General features: G+C 37.8%; 1 protein-coding gene across 3 annotated transcripts in view; it reads right to left on the bottom strand.

Annotated features, from left to right (window-relative positions):
* The window catches only part of IL17REL (interleukin 17 receptor E like), a 43,105-nt gene extending 32,017 nt beyond the window's left edge, over positions 1-11,088 (bottom strand). For all 3 annotated transcript variants that reach the window (XM_015626902.1, XM_015626900.1, XM_033514723.1), the window contains exon 1: positions 10,922-11,088. In XM_015626902.1, coding sequence (XP_015482388.1) covers positions 10,922-11,023 — 102 coding nt within the window. In that variant the 5' untranslated portion in view covers positions 11,024-11,088. The remainder of the gene's footprint in view (positions 1-10,921) is intronic.
* Between the last annotated feature and the right edge of the window lie 3,260 nt (positions 11,089-14,348).

Genomic DNA, 14,348 nt, shown 5'->3' on the forward strand with positions numbered 1-14,348 from the left:
CCAGGCAGCCATGGATATCATGGTGATATCCTGTGGTTTGAGATTATGATGTTATAATGATCTTTGTAGCACAAAATAGGCTAAAAGAAAAAAGATCCATCAGCAACACTGACAACTGAGACTAGCAGTCTCAGAGGTGACTGGAATCAGTGGGCAGGTAAGATTGCCATGGAAAAGAAAGAACAGAGAAGAAAGAAAGAAAAAAAAAAGAAAGAATTCAAGTGAAGATTATAAGATAGTCTCCAGGACAGAACTGCTCCTCCTGCTGCTGGAGACAGTTATTATTTCTTTTGGGAATATGTATTTTTATTTTTGTCTGAAGATACATTTCTATACCAGTTACTGTCTTCTCATATATCCTAACACTATTGCTCAGCAAAAAGAGGAGATATACTGCAGGCCTGGTTTTCCAGTGTTCTGGCATACAAAGCAAAGCCCACACTGTTTTGCTCTAGGCAACTATTCTTTTAATATATGTCTAGAGTCAGTCCCAGGAGCAGCACACAGTGCTCAGCTGTACACTGTGAAATTTATAAATTAAAAATGTCACACAGCTCACATTTAGAAATTGTGGAAGACTATGGCTATGTGAGACACATTCCACTGATTTGAATGAACTTTGATGCAAGTGGGGATAAATTTTTTTGTCTGTTGTGGTGGGTTGCCCCTGGCTGGATGCCAGGTGCTCACCATAGACACTCTGTCACTTCCCTCCACCACTGGACCAGGAACAAAAAAATGTAACAAAAGGCTCCTGGTTGGAGATAAAGACCAGGAGAGATCACCCAGCAGTTGCCATCACAGGCAAAATAGACTCAGCTTGGGGAAATTAGTTTAATTTATTCCCAATTAAAATCAGAGTTAGTTAACAAGAAAATAAAAAACAAACTTTAAATCACCTTCCTTCCACCCCTCCCTTCATTACAGACCCAACTACACTCCTGATTTGTCCACCTCCTCCCCCTCAGCAGTGCAGGGGATCAAGGAAAGGAGGCTGCTGTCAGTTCATCACACATCACATCATCATTGTCTCTGCCATGCTTTCCTTCTCAGGGAGAGGACTCCTTATACTCTTCCTCCTTCTCCTGCTCCAGTAAGCTATCCCTCCCACAGGAGGAGACAGAACTCTGTGAACTTCTCCAAGACGAGTCGTTCCCATGGGCTGAGGTTCTTCATGAACTTTTCCAGAGTGGATCCTTTCCACAAGGTGCAGTTCTTCAGGAACAGACTGCTCCAGTGCAGGTCCCCCACAGGGTTACAAGTCCTGATAGCAAACCTGCTCCAATGTAGCTCCTCTCTCTCCAAAGGCCACAGGTCCTGCCAGGAGCCTGCTCCACCATAGGCTTCCCACAGGACCCCAACCTCCTTAAGGCATCCACCTGCTCCATCAGAGGACGACAGAAAGCTGATATCCTGAGGTGCTACCATCGTCACTGATGGTCTCGACCTTGGCCAGCAGTGGAGCTGTCCTGGAGCTGACTGGCAGTTTCTTACAGAAGCCACCCCTGCCCAGCTACCAACACTTCACAAACCCAACACACCTATTCAAACATCAGCTTTGCCCGTGAGAAAAGGGTCACATCATTCCCAAGTAAGGCAATTTCTCCGTGAGGATTTTGCATTAGTAGCTAGTGAAATAAAGCCAAAGTTTTCAGCCATTTTCAAAAGGAATAAGTCAGCCAAGAGGGCTGAGGAACTTGAAATATAATTTACGCAAACTGGTAATCTCAGCTCAGCACCATGATCCATAATACCCCATGAACTGCCGCACAACACTAGAGGTACCTAAGCTTATTAGACATCTCCTTTTCTGATCTGAAATATCCCTGCATGCAATTTGGTGTTTAGTTTGTGACCAGAATGAAACTGGAATGATGTCTAGCTCATGTCAGGGATAGCAGACACTCAGTGACACACATCTATGTCCACATCCCCCAGCATAGCAGGTGGCTGGAGATTTAATAGTAACAGAGTAAAACTAACAAAGCTCAAGCCTCCTTCAAACTGTAAATATTAGAGAAGGAAAGCAGAATATGGGAATTTTCCAGATTTTGTACTCCATCTTTCAAGTTCTTATCTCAAGGGACCACCAAGTTCAACATCCTCCTTAAACTGAAGCAGTTCTGAGCTGCCTGTTTGCCACACTGTGTGGTAAATGGGAGGGTTTCCCAGGCCTCCTGTCAAAGCAGTCAGAGTGTACAGAGGGGAAATGGAAGAATGCTGGTCTGAGAGGAGGACAGGGAAGACACAGTGAAATTTTTGAGTTTGTTGAATGCTTTCAACATTCACATGGGAGAACTGTTCCCTACTTATATTTTATTCTAAGCACTGATCAGAAAACAAACCAGAAACTGAAACTTTGGAAGAGTAGCTCTCAGCAGCTGCTCCACAAAGAGAGCATCAAACTCTCACTCATAACTCAGGTTTGCGGACTCTCAAGAGTGGAGATCAGACTAACCAGGTGTGTTGTAGTTTAGGGCATAGCGGAGCGGAAGATACCGGGATGTAACGGGAAGCTATTAGACCCCCCTCTGTTAGGACAGCTAGGCCTTTTGTAATTAGCCAATAGCACCTAAGTGTGACGTGAGCAGATGGGAGTAGCACAATGACCCTAGGTTATAAAATGTCAAATTCCCCTGCAATAAACGCCATTTTCGCCATCCATCACATTGATGCAGTGGGAGATGGACCGCACGGCTGTGATAGCCGTCTGTGCTGTAGCTGATCGTGGTGCTTATCTTGCTTCAAACCCAACACAGGTGCTTAACTTTTTCCCTTGCTTTTCCTGATGCAGCACCATGGTGAGCATGCAGGCTTCTCATACTGCCCTGACAAGTCTCTAGTGCTTTCTCATGATTTCCACTGAATCTGTATTTAATAGCCTGGAACCACAGGAACAGAGCAGCATCACAAAATGGGTGAATGTTTTAGACACTACCCTGAAATGTTGGAGGTGCAGAAACTTAAAAACAAAAAAGAACTTGCTAATGCTGCCATCATGGATCACAAACTGATACTAAAATTTAGAATAACATAGCACGCTTGGCAAAAATTTCTTATAAGAGTTCCAAGACTTTGGAGGCCACATTTCAGGGTTGAGACTCCCTTCAAAGCAGGAGCACATGTTTCCGGGTTTTGTGGCTCTGATTAAAATTGTATTTCACTCTCTTTTCCTTAAATAGAAGCAAATTTCAAATCTAAATAATCCTGGAACTACCCCTGATTATAGCTCTTCCAGATGAGAAATAATTTTTAATGCTGACTTTGGTTTTACTCTAGCCTTAGCTTCTTATGTTGTGTAAGGATGTAAGGCCATACAAATGATCCCACAGGACATGGTAGAAGCCATGGTAGTCTCAGTTGACTGTCCAGGGAGGTTTCTGCATTCCTGCCTGGTGCCACAGTATCACTTAAGGAACTGCTTCTATTAAAGACAATGCTAAACATGCCTGATTGGCTCTAATAGTGCTTGTTTGAGTTACAGAAACATTCTAGCCACAACAAAATAAGGGAAATATTAGTATGTGAAAAGTTTTTCAGCTGTATCCTTGAAAATTTTTGAGAGGACTATTTCCTGGCTATTCATATTTGTATTATTGTGGTGTCTGAAAGTCTGAATCCTACATCAGAATCCCTACACCAGAATCCCTACATACATGCCTTTGCTCTCCTATCAAGAACAACAAAAGCCAAAAATACCTTTCCCTGACAGAAATAGCTGTATAGTACATGAGAAATGTTAAAAATTCAAAATTTGCCATGTAGAGAAACCCTACTGAAAATATCTAGTGTATATTGTAGTGTGAACATTTGCAGTTTGAGATAATTGATAGAAAAGCTAGTTATATATAAATTTGGAAAATTTAAAGAGAAATTAATTATATCCAATACAAATTAATAATTTAAAATGTCATTATATGTGTCTATTTCTCGAAATTTTTACTGTTAATCATAGTTTTGTGGGGGTATGGGGAAGGGGAAACAAAATGTGCAATAATCAGTTTACCTTAATAAATCCTCCATGTACTATAGCTGCTAAACTTCACACAGGACAATTAAAGGAGGCAGAGGTCCAATAGAAGGGCTTCCAAAAAAGCAGGAAACTACTAATTTTACAACAGCTAAATAAACCCATCAGTGTTCACTGCTTTCATATGTTGTTTCACACTATGCCTCATTTTTAATGATAGCACTTACTGAAAACCACCTATGCCATACATTTGCTTAAAAACTGTACGTGACTTTTGACCTCCACATGGAAGAGAAAATAAGCTACAAAGGCAGACTGAACAGTAATACAAATCTGACCATGCTCTAGAGATTATTCTATTGTATCATATATAAATATAATATGTTGAAAATGAGGGTGGGAACTCCAAAGAAGAGATATTACTTATCAAAACTAAGCATGAAGCATTACATTATAATAATAACTGAAATTATGAAAAATCATAACAAAGATATCAAAATTCAAAATGCAATGGAGAAAAATCATTGCAGACATAGAAAAAGAAAAGCAGGTCAGGGAGATGAGAAAGTGGGAAAAAGATGAAGGAAGTTTGCATATGTAGCGATGAAAGGGAAAAATAAAACTGAATACGGTGAATAATAGCTGCAATAAATTCAATTTCCTCAGTTTTTCCAAGAAAAGACAATGACTGCACATCTAGTACTGTACAGTGTTGTTTATGTGATTCATGCTCTCTGAAAATATGCAGACAAGTAGAGGCAATAGCAAGACAAACAGTTTTCCAGAAATTATCGAAATTCACCTCACTTATTCAATGCAACTATGTTGAAACATTTCCTTTCAAGAGAAAGACCCACAAGTAATTTGCAAATTAGAACTAAAACTCTCTTCATTTTTGCATAGACACTTCCTGAATGAGATTGCATTTCCCATACAGTTTTCATGGTGAGTCCTAGATTTTGCATGCTGGAAGGACAGGACCTGCCATAGAGCAAAACAGGTCTTTGGCTCTGCTGACTGTTCCAAAGGATTAAGTCAAATACTATTTGAAGGACCATCTGCAGATCCCACAAAAGAGAAGAGGATGAATTAATGAAAGCAGAGACACTTGTCTTACGAAAAAACTCAAGATGTCATCTACTCTATTTTTCTGCCTCAGGAAGAATGATATTTTTCTGAGATATATGTGACCTACATTAGACATATCTCAGCTATATTTTCTTAGTGTGTGTGGAGATCTCTATAAGCTCCACAGGCAATCTATCCTAGTGCTCAGCATCATTAGTTACTTTTAATTTTCCAGTTTATTCATGACATTAGAAAATTCTGGCCCAGTGAATTCCTGTGGTTGTGAATGCAAGAGAAATGCTATGATGTGTCTTTATCACAACTGAGTATACATGAATTTACTGGTTCTATAATCATTCCCAGACAAGTAGTTCAGAGCTGGTCTGGAATTTCCTCAGCAAAACACTGCAGTTTGGGGAGTACTTTTGGTTTGTATTCTTATTTATTTAAGACAGCATGTAATTTCCTAGTTTTCAAAAAATAGCTAGTAAATGTTAACAAAATCAGGAAAAAAACTATAAGGAAATATATTTTTCTGACAGTATGAAAACTACTATAAAAACATCTGTAACAGGTTGGTATATAAAACCTAGGGATCTCTTGTGGGGATAATGGTAACAAAACTCATATAACTTCAAATATGGGATCCTGGTTTGAACAACCACCAAGCCACAACACGGCACACAGAAATTTAAGGCCCCCAGAAACCAAATTATTTTTAGACAGAGATAGGAGGAAACTCCTTTGTTAGGTCCAAATTTATCCATTCATCCATCCATCCATCCATCCATCCATCCATCCATCCATCCATCCATCCATCCATCCATCCATCCATCCGCGAAGCCTACCATTTCAATGCTGAGCCAAAAAGCAAGGAGAGTATCCAAACCTATCCTTAGAAAGAAGTTTTTTAAACCTCTTTTGGTCCTTCTCATTTTTTGTCATCCCTGGTTCTCTCCTATGCACAGGCATTCTGTCAGGAGAGGAAGAATGGAACAGTAAAAATAGACATGACAATGTAGCACTGCCAGCTCCACAAAAGTACAAACTAAACTATTCCTAGACCTTATTGCAAGAATTACAAGCTAGGTCACACCACGTGGCCTCATTAAAGTTATTACCACTCCTAGAAAACCTGTCCTGGCCACATTTGATCAAATTACAAGTAGTTTTCCAGCTACAAAGCAGTCAGATGGCTGTGGAAAGCACCTACTTCCAAGTGTCAATAGCCACTACTTAGTTTTGGGTCCAAATGGAGCTGAAGGGTAGATTAGATCCTAAGATTAGGGCTGAGAGAGATTTGTAAGCTAAAATTTACTGCCAGTAATAAAGGCCAGCTGCTCCCATCTGCTGAGCTTTCTTATATATCCCTTTTTGGTTTTTTTTAAATATGTATCTCCTGCTATGGGTAGTGGCTGCACATAACTGATGCTGATGTCTCACAGTGAAGCTTCTAGCACTGCCTTGTATTTCAGTTCCAAGACACTTTGTCAGGTCCAGTTCCAACACCTTTTAAGTCTGTGCCCCTAACTTTCATGACTGCTTGTATTCTGTGATTGCTATTCAGTGGCTAGTCTCTTTCCAGACCTTGAAACCTTTCTCTGGAGCTCATGAGGAAGAGAAAAGGGAAAAAGCCCAAAAGCTACCATTGCAGTTTTTGCAAGTTCTGAATTGCAGAGCTTTCTCCGTCTCTACTTCTCTTACAGGAACTGGTGGTACATGCTGTAACACTGAGGAACACTGCAGTAAGTCCCTGTTTGTACCTGTCACTGGCTGTTTCCTTCTCAGGGGAAGAGGAAATGTGACAGCACCCAACCAGTGGCATAGGACACAACAGGAAGATGCCTTTGACCCAAAGAGCATATGTGAAACACAGCCCAATAGATAAGCCACCCAAATGTGCTAATTTCAGCTCTTCTAAGTACCAGTAGAGAAGCCAAGCGAGCTTGGATATCTAAGCAAATGGGTTAATATCACTCTAATACAACAAATCAATATTATTGAGCCTCTTAAGTATGACTGTTTTAAATAATGAGAACTAAACTCATAATATTCAAAGCAGTTAGTGGAAACATATGATTAAGACACACCACACAGGAAGATAAGAACTCTTTTGTACTTGTGAAAACCAGAGGAATGAAATTACTTGAAGAGGGCCACAAAAGTGATTTGATGACAGGCAGAGAGGTAGACCCCAGGCTTTCTCTCTAGGGCATGCTCTCATGGATTGTACTGCACCTGAGCAAATATTACCAAAGGATATGTTTCATATATTTATGCATCTCCTTCAGTCATCAGATATATCCATGCCTACTCAAAAAACTCTGTGTTGAATTGTATTCCTAAAATGGGATTTCATGCTGTATTCCTGTCATTCACCCTGAGGAAGCCAGGTCTCTGATCAGTCTCTTTAGACATTCCCCATGCCTAAATTATGTTTTCAATCGGATTTTAGAGGACGACTGAATTATGTCACTTACATTATCATGTCCATTTTCTAAAGGCTTGGGATCACTTTTAAAATATTAATTGCTTAATAATGAACAAAGAATACCAATTTATGTCAGCTGACTTTGTGGACTAAAGGCCATATTGTAGCACTGGTTTTGCAGTGTGTTGTATTCAGCAAAAATGGACTGATCCATGGTATAAATATCAAGTAAAGAAACACCACGTATTTTGACTATGAATAGCAGAAACAAGCAGCAGCTATATTAAGGATTTGCTGCCAATAACCTTTATAATTAGAGGGAAATCCCAGATTCAGTTCAGTGTTTTCTTCTTTATCCATAGACTTTGGAAACATTAGTGCATTAAATGGCAGACAATACAAATAATACTTCATAGTGTTCTGGGGAGTGTTTTTTAAATATAGTGCTCCTGATCTTTACCAGCTGTTGAATCAAATTTGGCATAAGCCTATTTCTTTGTGTACAGCCTGAAAACAATGTGGATTGTAAAATGAGTAGGGCACAAACCCAGTTGCAATTGCAGGCTGGGATTTCCCTATGGTTTTACAGGGAAACTTGGTTGATAACCATGTTTCCCATTGGGTGGGGCATGGAGACCATACCTATAGCATTTAATCTTTGAATTCTAGAATATCACATGACCTCTACAGCCAAGCTATTCAAATAAAGGAGAAATAAATCATAGCACATAATAAAAGCTTAGTTCATTTCCCATCATTCAACCCACAACTGTATATTTTTCATGCTGCTTAAAATTTCACCTAATACTGGCATAAACATCCAATGTTCTTTTTTTTCCTTTCCTGTACTGAACAAATGCACAGTTTGTGTTACAGTAATGAAACCCGAATATTGCCTTACACCAGGCAATGCTGAAGACCCATGGTAAACTAAGAATGATTCATAAAGCTGTGATAGCAGTTCAGTGAAGATGTTTTGCAAGTCATATGCCTCAAAATAGTAATGTTGCTATTTCCCTCTTAAGTACAACCAGTGCTTTACTCTGATAAAGAGTAACCATGGAGGTCAAAACTGCTCACAAATATCTCGTGGACACAGCCACACTAAAATCTAGTCTACTGGTCAAATTCAACAGTTTCAGTTATTAAACCTGCTAAAAAAACTTCTGACAATACCCATAGTTTGAAAATTGCAGAAAAATGCAAATTAATTGTTTTTTATATCCCTATTGCCTTATGAAGAACCACATAGCCTCAAGTTTGAATGCAAAAGAGAAATTTACGATGCAAACTTCTGGGAAAACTTCCTAAGAAAAAAATCCTATTTCCTATAATATTCACTTAACATTCTATATATATTCTATTCTATAATATTCACTGTAACAACAGCAGCTGAAGAAATCTCTGACAGTTTTAAAACTACAATATCTTATTATCACATTAAGGAAATGGATAGAAACAAGTCATTGACTCTCTACTTTGTGATCTGATGTGCTATAGCAGAAGGGAGCACACACATATTTCACACACACAAAGGCAAACTGTAACCCCTGACTGGTGCCCCTATGAAGAACACTGAGTTACACATCATGGGGAAGACTGCTCACTTTTAGAATAACTCATGAGCTGGACTGAGCCCACAAATCATGGTCAGTTATGCAGAGAAACTGAAGTTACTTTCAAAGGAAAAGGAAGAAGTTTCCTCTAACAAGCTCTTCATGCGATTCTAAAATTCATGTAGCTAAAGTGCTTTGCACTAGATTGAAAATGCTATGCTGGCAGTAATTTATGCTGTTGAGATCATTATTGTTCCCTCTGAGAAAACATTTTTGTCTTAAAAAGTCATTAATGCATTCAAGACTCTACAACTAGCAGAAACATCACACAAAGAACATGAACTGAATCCTGTCCCTAATATGACAAATGATTGATGGATTAATTCTGCTATATTGGAAACAATGTATTTCCCTTGTAAATAAGAAAAATAAAACATGCCTTTCTCAGTTAATCAATCTTTGGTACTGGAAAAGGTAAGACACACTTTTAAAGGTAAAGGGATTCAGTCTGACAAACCTCAGAGGTGTGTCTAAAGGCAATTATGAATCAGACTTCGTAACATACATATCGAAGACTTGACAGAGAAAGATACCCCTTAAGGTCCCCAGAGGTAAATCCTATCCCCTAGACTGAAACCCATCAAAAAAGGTTGCTAATGATTTTTACATGCTGAGCCTGATAGTACTACACATATTGGAGGGATAAATTAGAATGGTAAATCATTTCTACTTTAAACTCTCATTTCAGCAGACCAAGGAGCATAAATTATTTAAAATACATGGGAATTTGCGTTCATGAACATAAGTACATAAAAATTCTTGAAAAGTATTTGGGTACATCTAGAGATTAATCTCTTATGGCTATATTTTATTATTCCAAAAACATCTAAGTAGATAGAGACTACAGAACTTGAATACAGGAACATTAATTACATTACATAAATATTTAAATATAGAGAGGGCTTTTTTTGTTCAATCTAGTATAAGTATCTTTATTCCTACCGTTTTTCTAGGATACATATATTAAATATAGAATAAATTGCTTTAAAATGAACTAACTTAATATCTGGGTAGTGCCACCACATTTAAACAATCTTTAGAATGTCTCACTGCTTGTCCTAAATACTGACATCTTCAAGCAGAAGTTTATACAGAGAAATTCTTTCATATTATCAATTTCACTTCTCTGTAGCCAGTACACAGTTATCATTCTCCACTAAGACTGAAAGTCAGATTGCCTATTATTTAATATCCTTTTTTTTAATTTATCTTTCTGTGTACTCTTTCTATGCTTACAGTTTCAGAATGCCAAGAGCAGAATATCTCCACACTGCCCCTTGGCGGGCATATTTGGAATCATACAAAATCCAAAGCTATTAAAGAGATGGTATGGTTCACACTCCTTTCATGCACATACAGAAGTCATTAAATTTAATACTGAAGTTACATTCAACCCACAAAATGAAAAACATATTCTACTCTTTCTCACGCTTAATCCATTTATTCACAGCAAAGTCAGTGCTAATATATTCCTAACATAATTAGCAATTTTTAAACTTCTCATTCCTCCCTCTCACATCTCTTTGGCACCACTGCTGTTGTAAAAACTCACTCTGGAAAATTAATTCATATGAACCAATTTTTTTTTTCAAATACAAAAGACAGATTTTAAACTAACAGCATCAGTTGCAAATGGTGTAAAGATGCACTTTCCTACACCCTTTCAGAGTAATTTTTGCCACTTTAGATACTTAATTCAGAAGGATAGGAATATAAAGTTAATGTCCAGGACAGCTGAAATATTTTTCCCCTTTTTTCTCTCTTGCTTTTCCTACAATTATTTTGACAGCATATAACTACTATATTAATAGACAGCAAATTGGAACAAGAGATTACCTGAGAACATGAAAGTCCACATTCTTCAATCCTGGGAATAATCTGACAATCAGCATTCCAAAAGAGAATTATTAGAAGAATCTGAACATAAATACTTATCATCCTAAATTGAAAAAAAAATAAAATAGAAAAAGCAAAACCTCAGAAGAAACCTCCTATTCTGACAATTCTCCCCCTCGTGCCAAAACTTTATTATGAATTTTAGTCCCTCCCACAGCACCTCTGAGCTCCTCCCTCTAAAACTTTCCAAAGACAGAAAATTGCTAGTTCTGGGAAATATAAAGCATGCTCAAGTCATTTCATATGTTCCAAACTGAAAAATAGGAAACAGTGATTTCTGACAATCACACTAAAAGCCTCTTCCTTCTGGATTTAATCATAACAGCATTAGATCAGTTTGAACAGATTTCTTTTTTGTAAATTCCATATATAAATGGAAATTTTGCTTCTAGAGTAATGTACCAGACAGGTTCATGGGTATTCAAATTTATTTTTCTGGTTTTCTAGTGCTTTTAATAAAAAGAAAACCAGCTTTGCCAAGGTGGGTGGTCTGGAAGACTAGGTTTTTTTTTCATCAGCAGGAATTCCAGATTCTGTTAACCTAGAAATCTGTGCCTTGAACTGATTTCCCTTATTATCTAATTATATCAATAGAAGCATCTTGTTCTATAGCCTATCTCTAGCTTTGAGAAATATGCATGTTTTTTTAAAGCTCAACTCTGAAAGCAGGGTAGGAGTGAGTCACAATACCTCAACACCTATTAGCAAAACTGAATGCCCAGGAATGCCTCTCTGGATGCTACATTTCACATAGTCCTATTACCCTTTGTAAGGAACAAGTATTTCAAAAACACACTCTCTGGTTCATATGGAGACTACATATAATATGCTTAAGGGGAATAAGGAGTTTTCCTCCACAGAGAGATATCTTTCAGTAGGACAGTGCCAGGACCCAAGTACTCAGTGCTGTTACAAAACCCTTTACATCAGTTACAGTTGGGAATACACAACTAACAGCATCCACTAGGATCTGGCTTTACATGTACAATAGGTCTACTCTGCCAATGTATCTACTGTACTTGTATTCCAGATACTTCATTTGCTAATTTTCCAAGAACACTATTTTTTAGATAAGCAGCATCACCATACTGAACAAAATGAAATTTAAATGTTTTGGTTAAAAAACAACAATTAAGTTTTGTCATCTTCTAGAAGCTTGCACATTAAGGAGTTAATGTGTTGCTATACCTCAAACACTGATGGGCCACTGATAGAACAGTGAAACCCCTGAAAAGGGGGGCCCTATGGAGGTAGGGCAGCACCTTTCTGGGCCCACTTCCCTGTTCTGGTCCATGGTGACCACACAAAGCACAGAATTGATGACAAGGAGGGGTCAGGAGCTATCAAGGAAGAGTCAATACAGCAGAGTTGATTGAAACCACCAAAATACGCTCAAAGCCCCTTGGCCCATTACCAAATAGGTCCAGGAAATCTTTAACCACAGGCATCAACGAATCCTGAGTACTCACAGGAGTGGGATGTGACACATTTGTGCAAAAAAATACTCGAGGTCAAAAATCTGCTGAGTCTATTTTCTTGTGCCTAAGAGGATCAGTAAAAAATATTTAGAAGAAACAAGAAAGAAGTTAAATATTCTGCTTCCATGGATTATTTTAATATGTATACTGACAAATTCCAATGTCCTAGATCTTACAGATTTACTGAACCAAAAGCCACATACACAACACTGGTTTTAAGAGCTGCTTCTGGAACTTTCTTAAATGTATTTGTAAAACAACCCTTTGCATCAATTCATCCTTTTGATTTTCAAAAATTCTTGGAGCAATGAGTTGTACAATTAAACTATGTTTATTTGCTTTGTTTGGACTTTGAAACTGCTTCCAAATAGTTCAGATGGGCTCCCACTTGTTGCTTTAAAAAATACAGAAAATCCATTTTCATCTCACCTTTGCCAAAAACAGTCACAGCAGTATTTTTTTTCTAGCATACCTCCCCTATATTTTTTATGATAAGTAATATACCTCTTTATACTCAAAAGGGGTATATTTTTACTATACCCTTTTGTAAGATGGGGGTCCTGCAGACACTATTCAGGAGTGGCCAGTTCAAGGATGTTTTACTCTCTAGCAAATGCCATTTTGACTCTCCTTAGTGGGTTACCTCTAGTTTCCACATAAATTAATGGTGTGATTCACCTGATGAAATTTTATTCTCTCTGATATTCCTTAGGGCACCTCTGTCACATTCTGAATAAAGTCAATCATAGCACAGTTCTAACAATGTGCTCTTTCTATGCAGAACAGTGTTTCAGTCAAGACAGTTTCTGTGTGGATTGAAGCTGTTACTAAGTTCAACAGGCAACAGCCTTATTGTTGTTTGCTTCATTTGAACCTTTTTTAAAAATCATGTCTAAAGTAGCTACTTTACTGTTCCTGCATAATTTGTATTCTCGAATTACTGTGTTCATCCACTGTTTATATTACATCATATTTCAGAACCCCCATTAAGATACTCACTAAAAGCTGGGCAGTATAATTGACCCATGTCACGTTTTGAAAACTATCAGTTATGTAGAAGCATTGATGGATTTAAAGTTTACAGAAACAATATCTCTTAGGCTCCCAGCTCAAATGGAACTCTAATTCTTGATCATAGTTTTGAAAATAATTTCTTTCTAACAGATGCCTTTTAGTCCTTGTTACTTACTACACCTTACCTATATTTTAATCCACATTTTCTTTTAGTTTGATACTTTCACTACTTTATCCCTGAAGAATAGACAATAGCAAAAAATACTATTCTGCTTCTACCAATGTTTCCTCCATCTTCAGTAAAAAGACTCTTAAAAAACCCTTAATAGGAAGAGCCTCCCTTTACACTTTGGTAATACAGATATTTTGCACCCTAAATCTTTATTAGAGCACTGGTTAAGAACACAGAAAAGTCAGAATCTAAACATTTCACAGTCCAAGAAGGTTTGTGTCCAAATCTTGCACCTTTCAGCATGGTGGCTTGGTTGCTCAGGGGGTTTTTAATAAAATGCAAATGTAGACCTTAGAGTACAGAGTGAAATCCAGTATTTTGCATTCCCCATTTTCTCTTTGGTCAAGTTTGATCTCTGGAACATCAGCTCAGGTACCTTTTTCTAAACTAGTCTCTGTCTTCACAAATTTTGCATGCTTGGATACCTACTTGGCCCACTTCAAAAGAAAACATAATTCCACCACTGGTCAAGTGTGTACACAAAAGATTTGAAAATGAAAGTTAGGACAGATGCATCACCAGACATACCTAAGCAGCCAGAAATGGATTTTGTGACCCCATGTGTTGGAGTTTAAGCATAGAACTCCATAGAGATTTCTGCTTTGGCTACATTATTTTTTGACTTTGTTAAATTAACGTCAAT

This window comes from Parus major, chromosome 1A, assembly GCF_001522545.3.
Source record: "Parus major isolate Abel chromosome 1A, Parus_major1.1, whole genome shotgun sequence".
Taxonomy (NCBI): Eukaryota; Metazoa; Chordata; class Aves; order Passeriformes; family Paridae; genus Parus; species Parus major.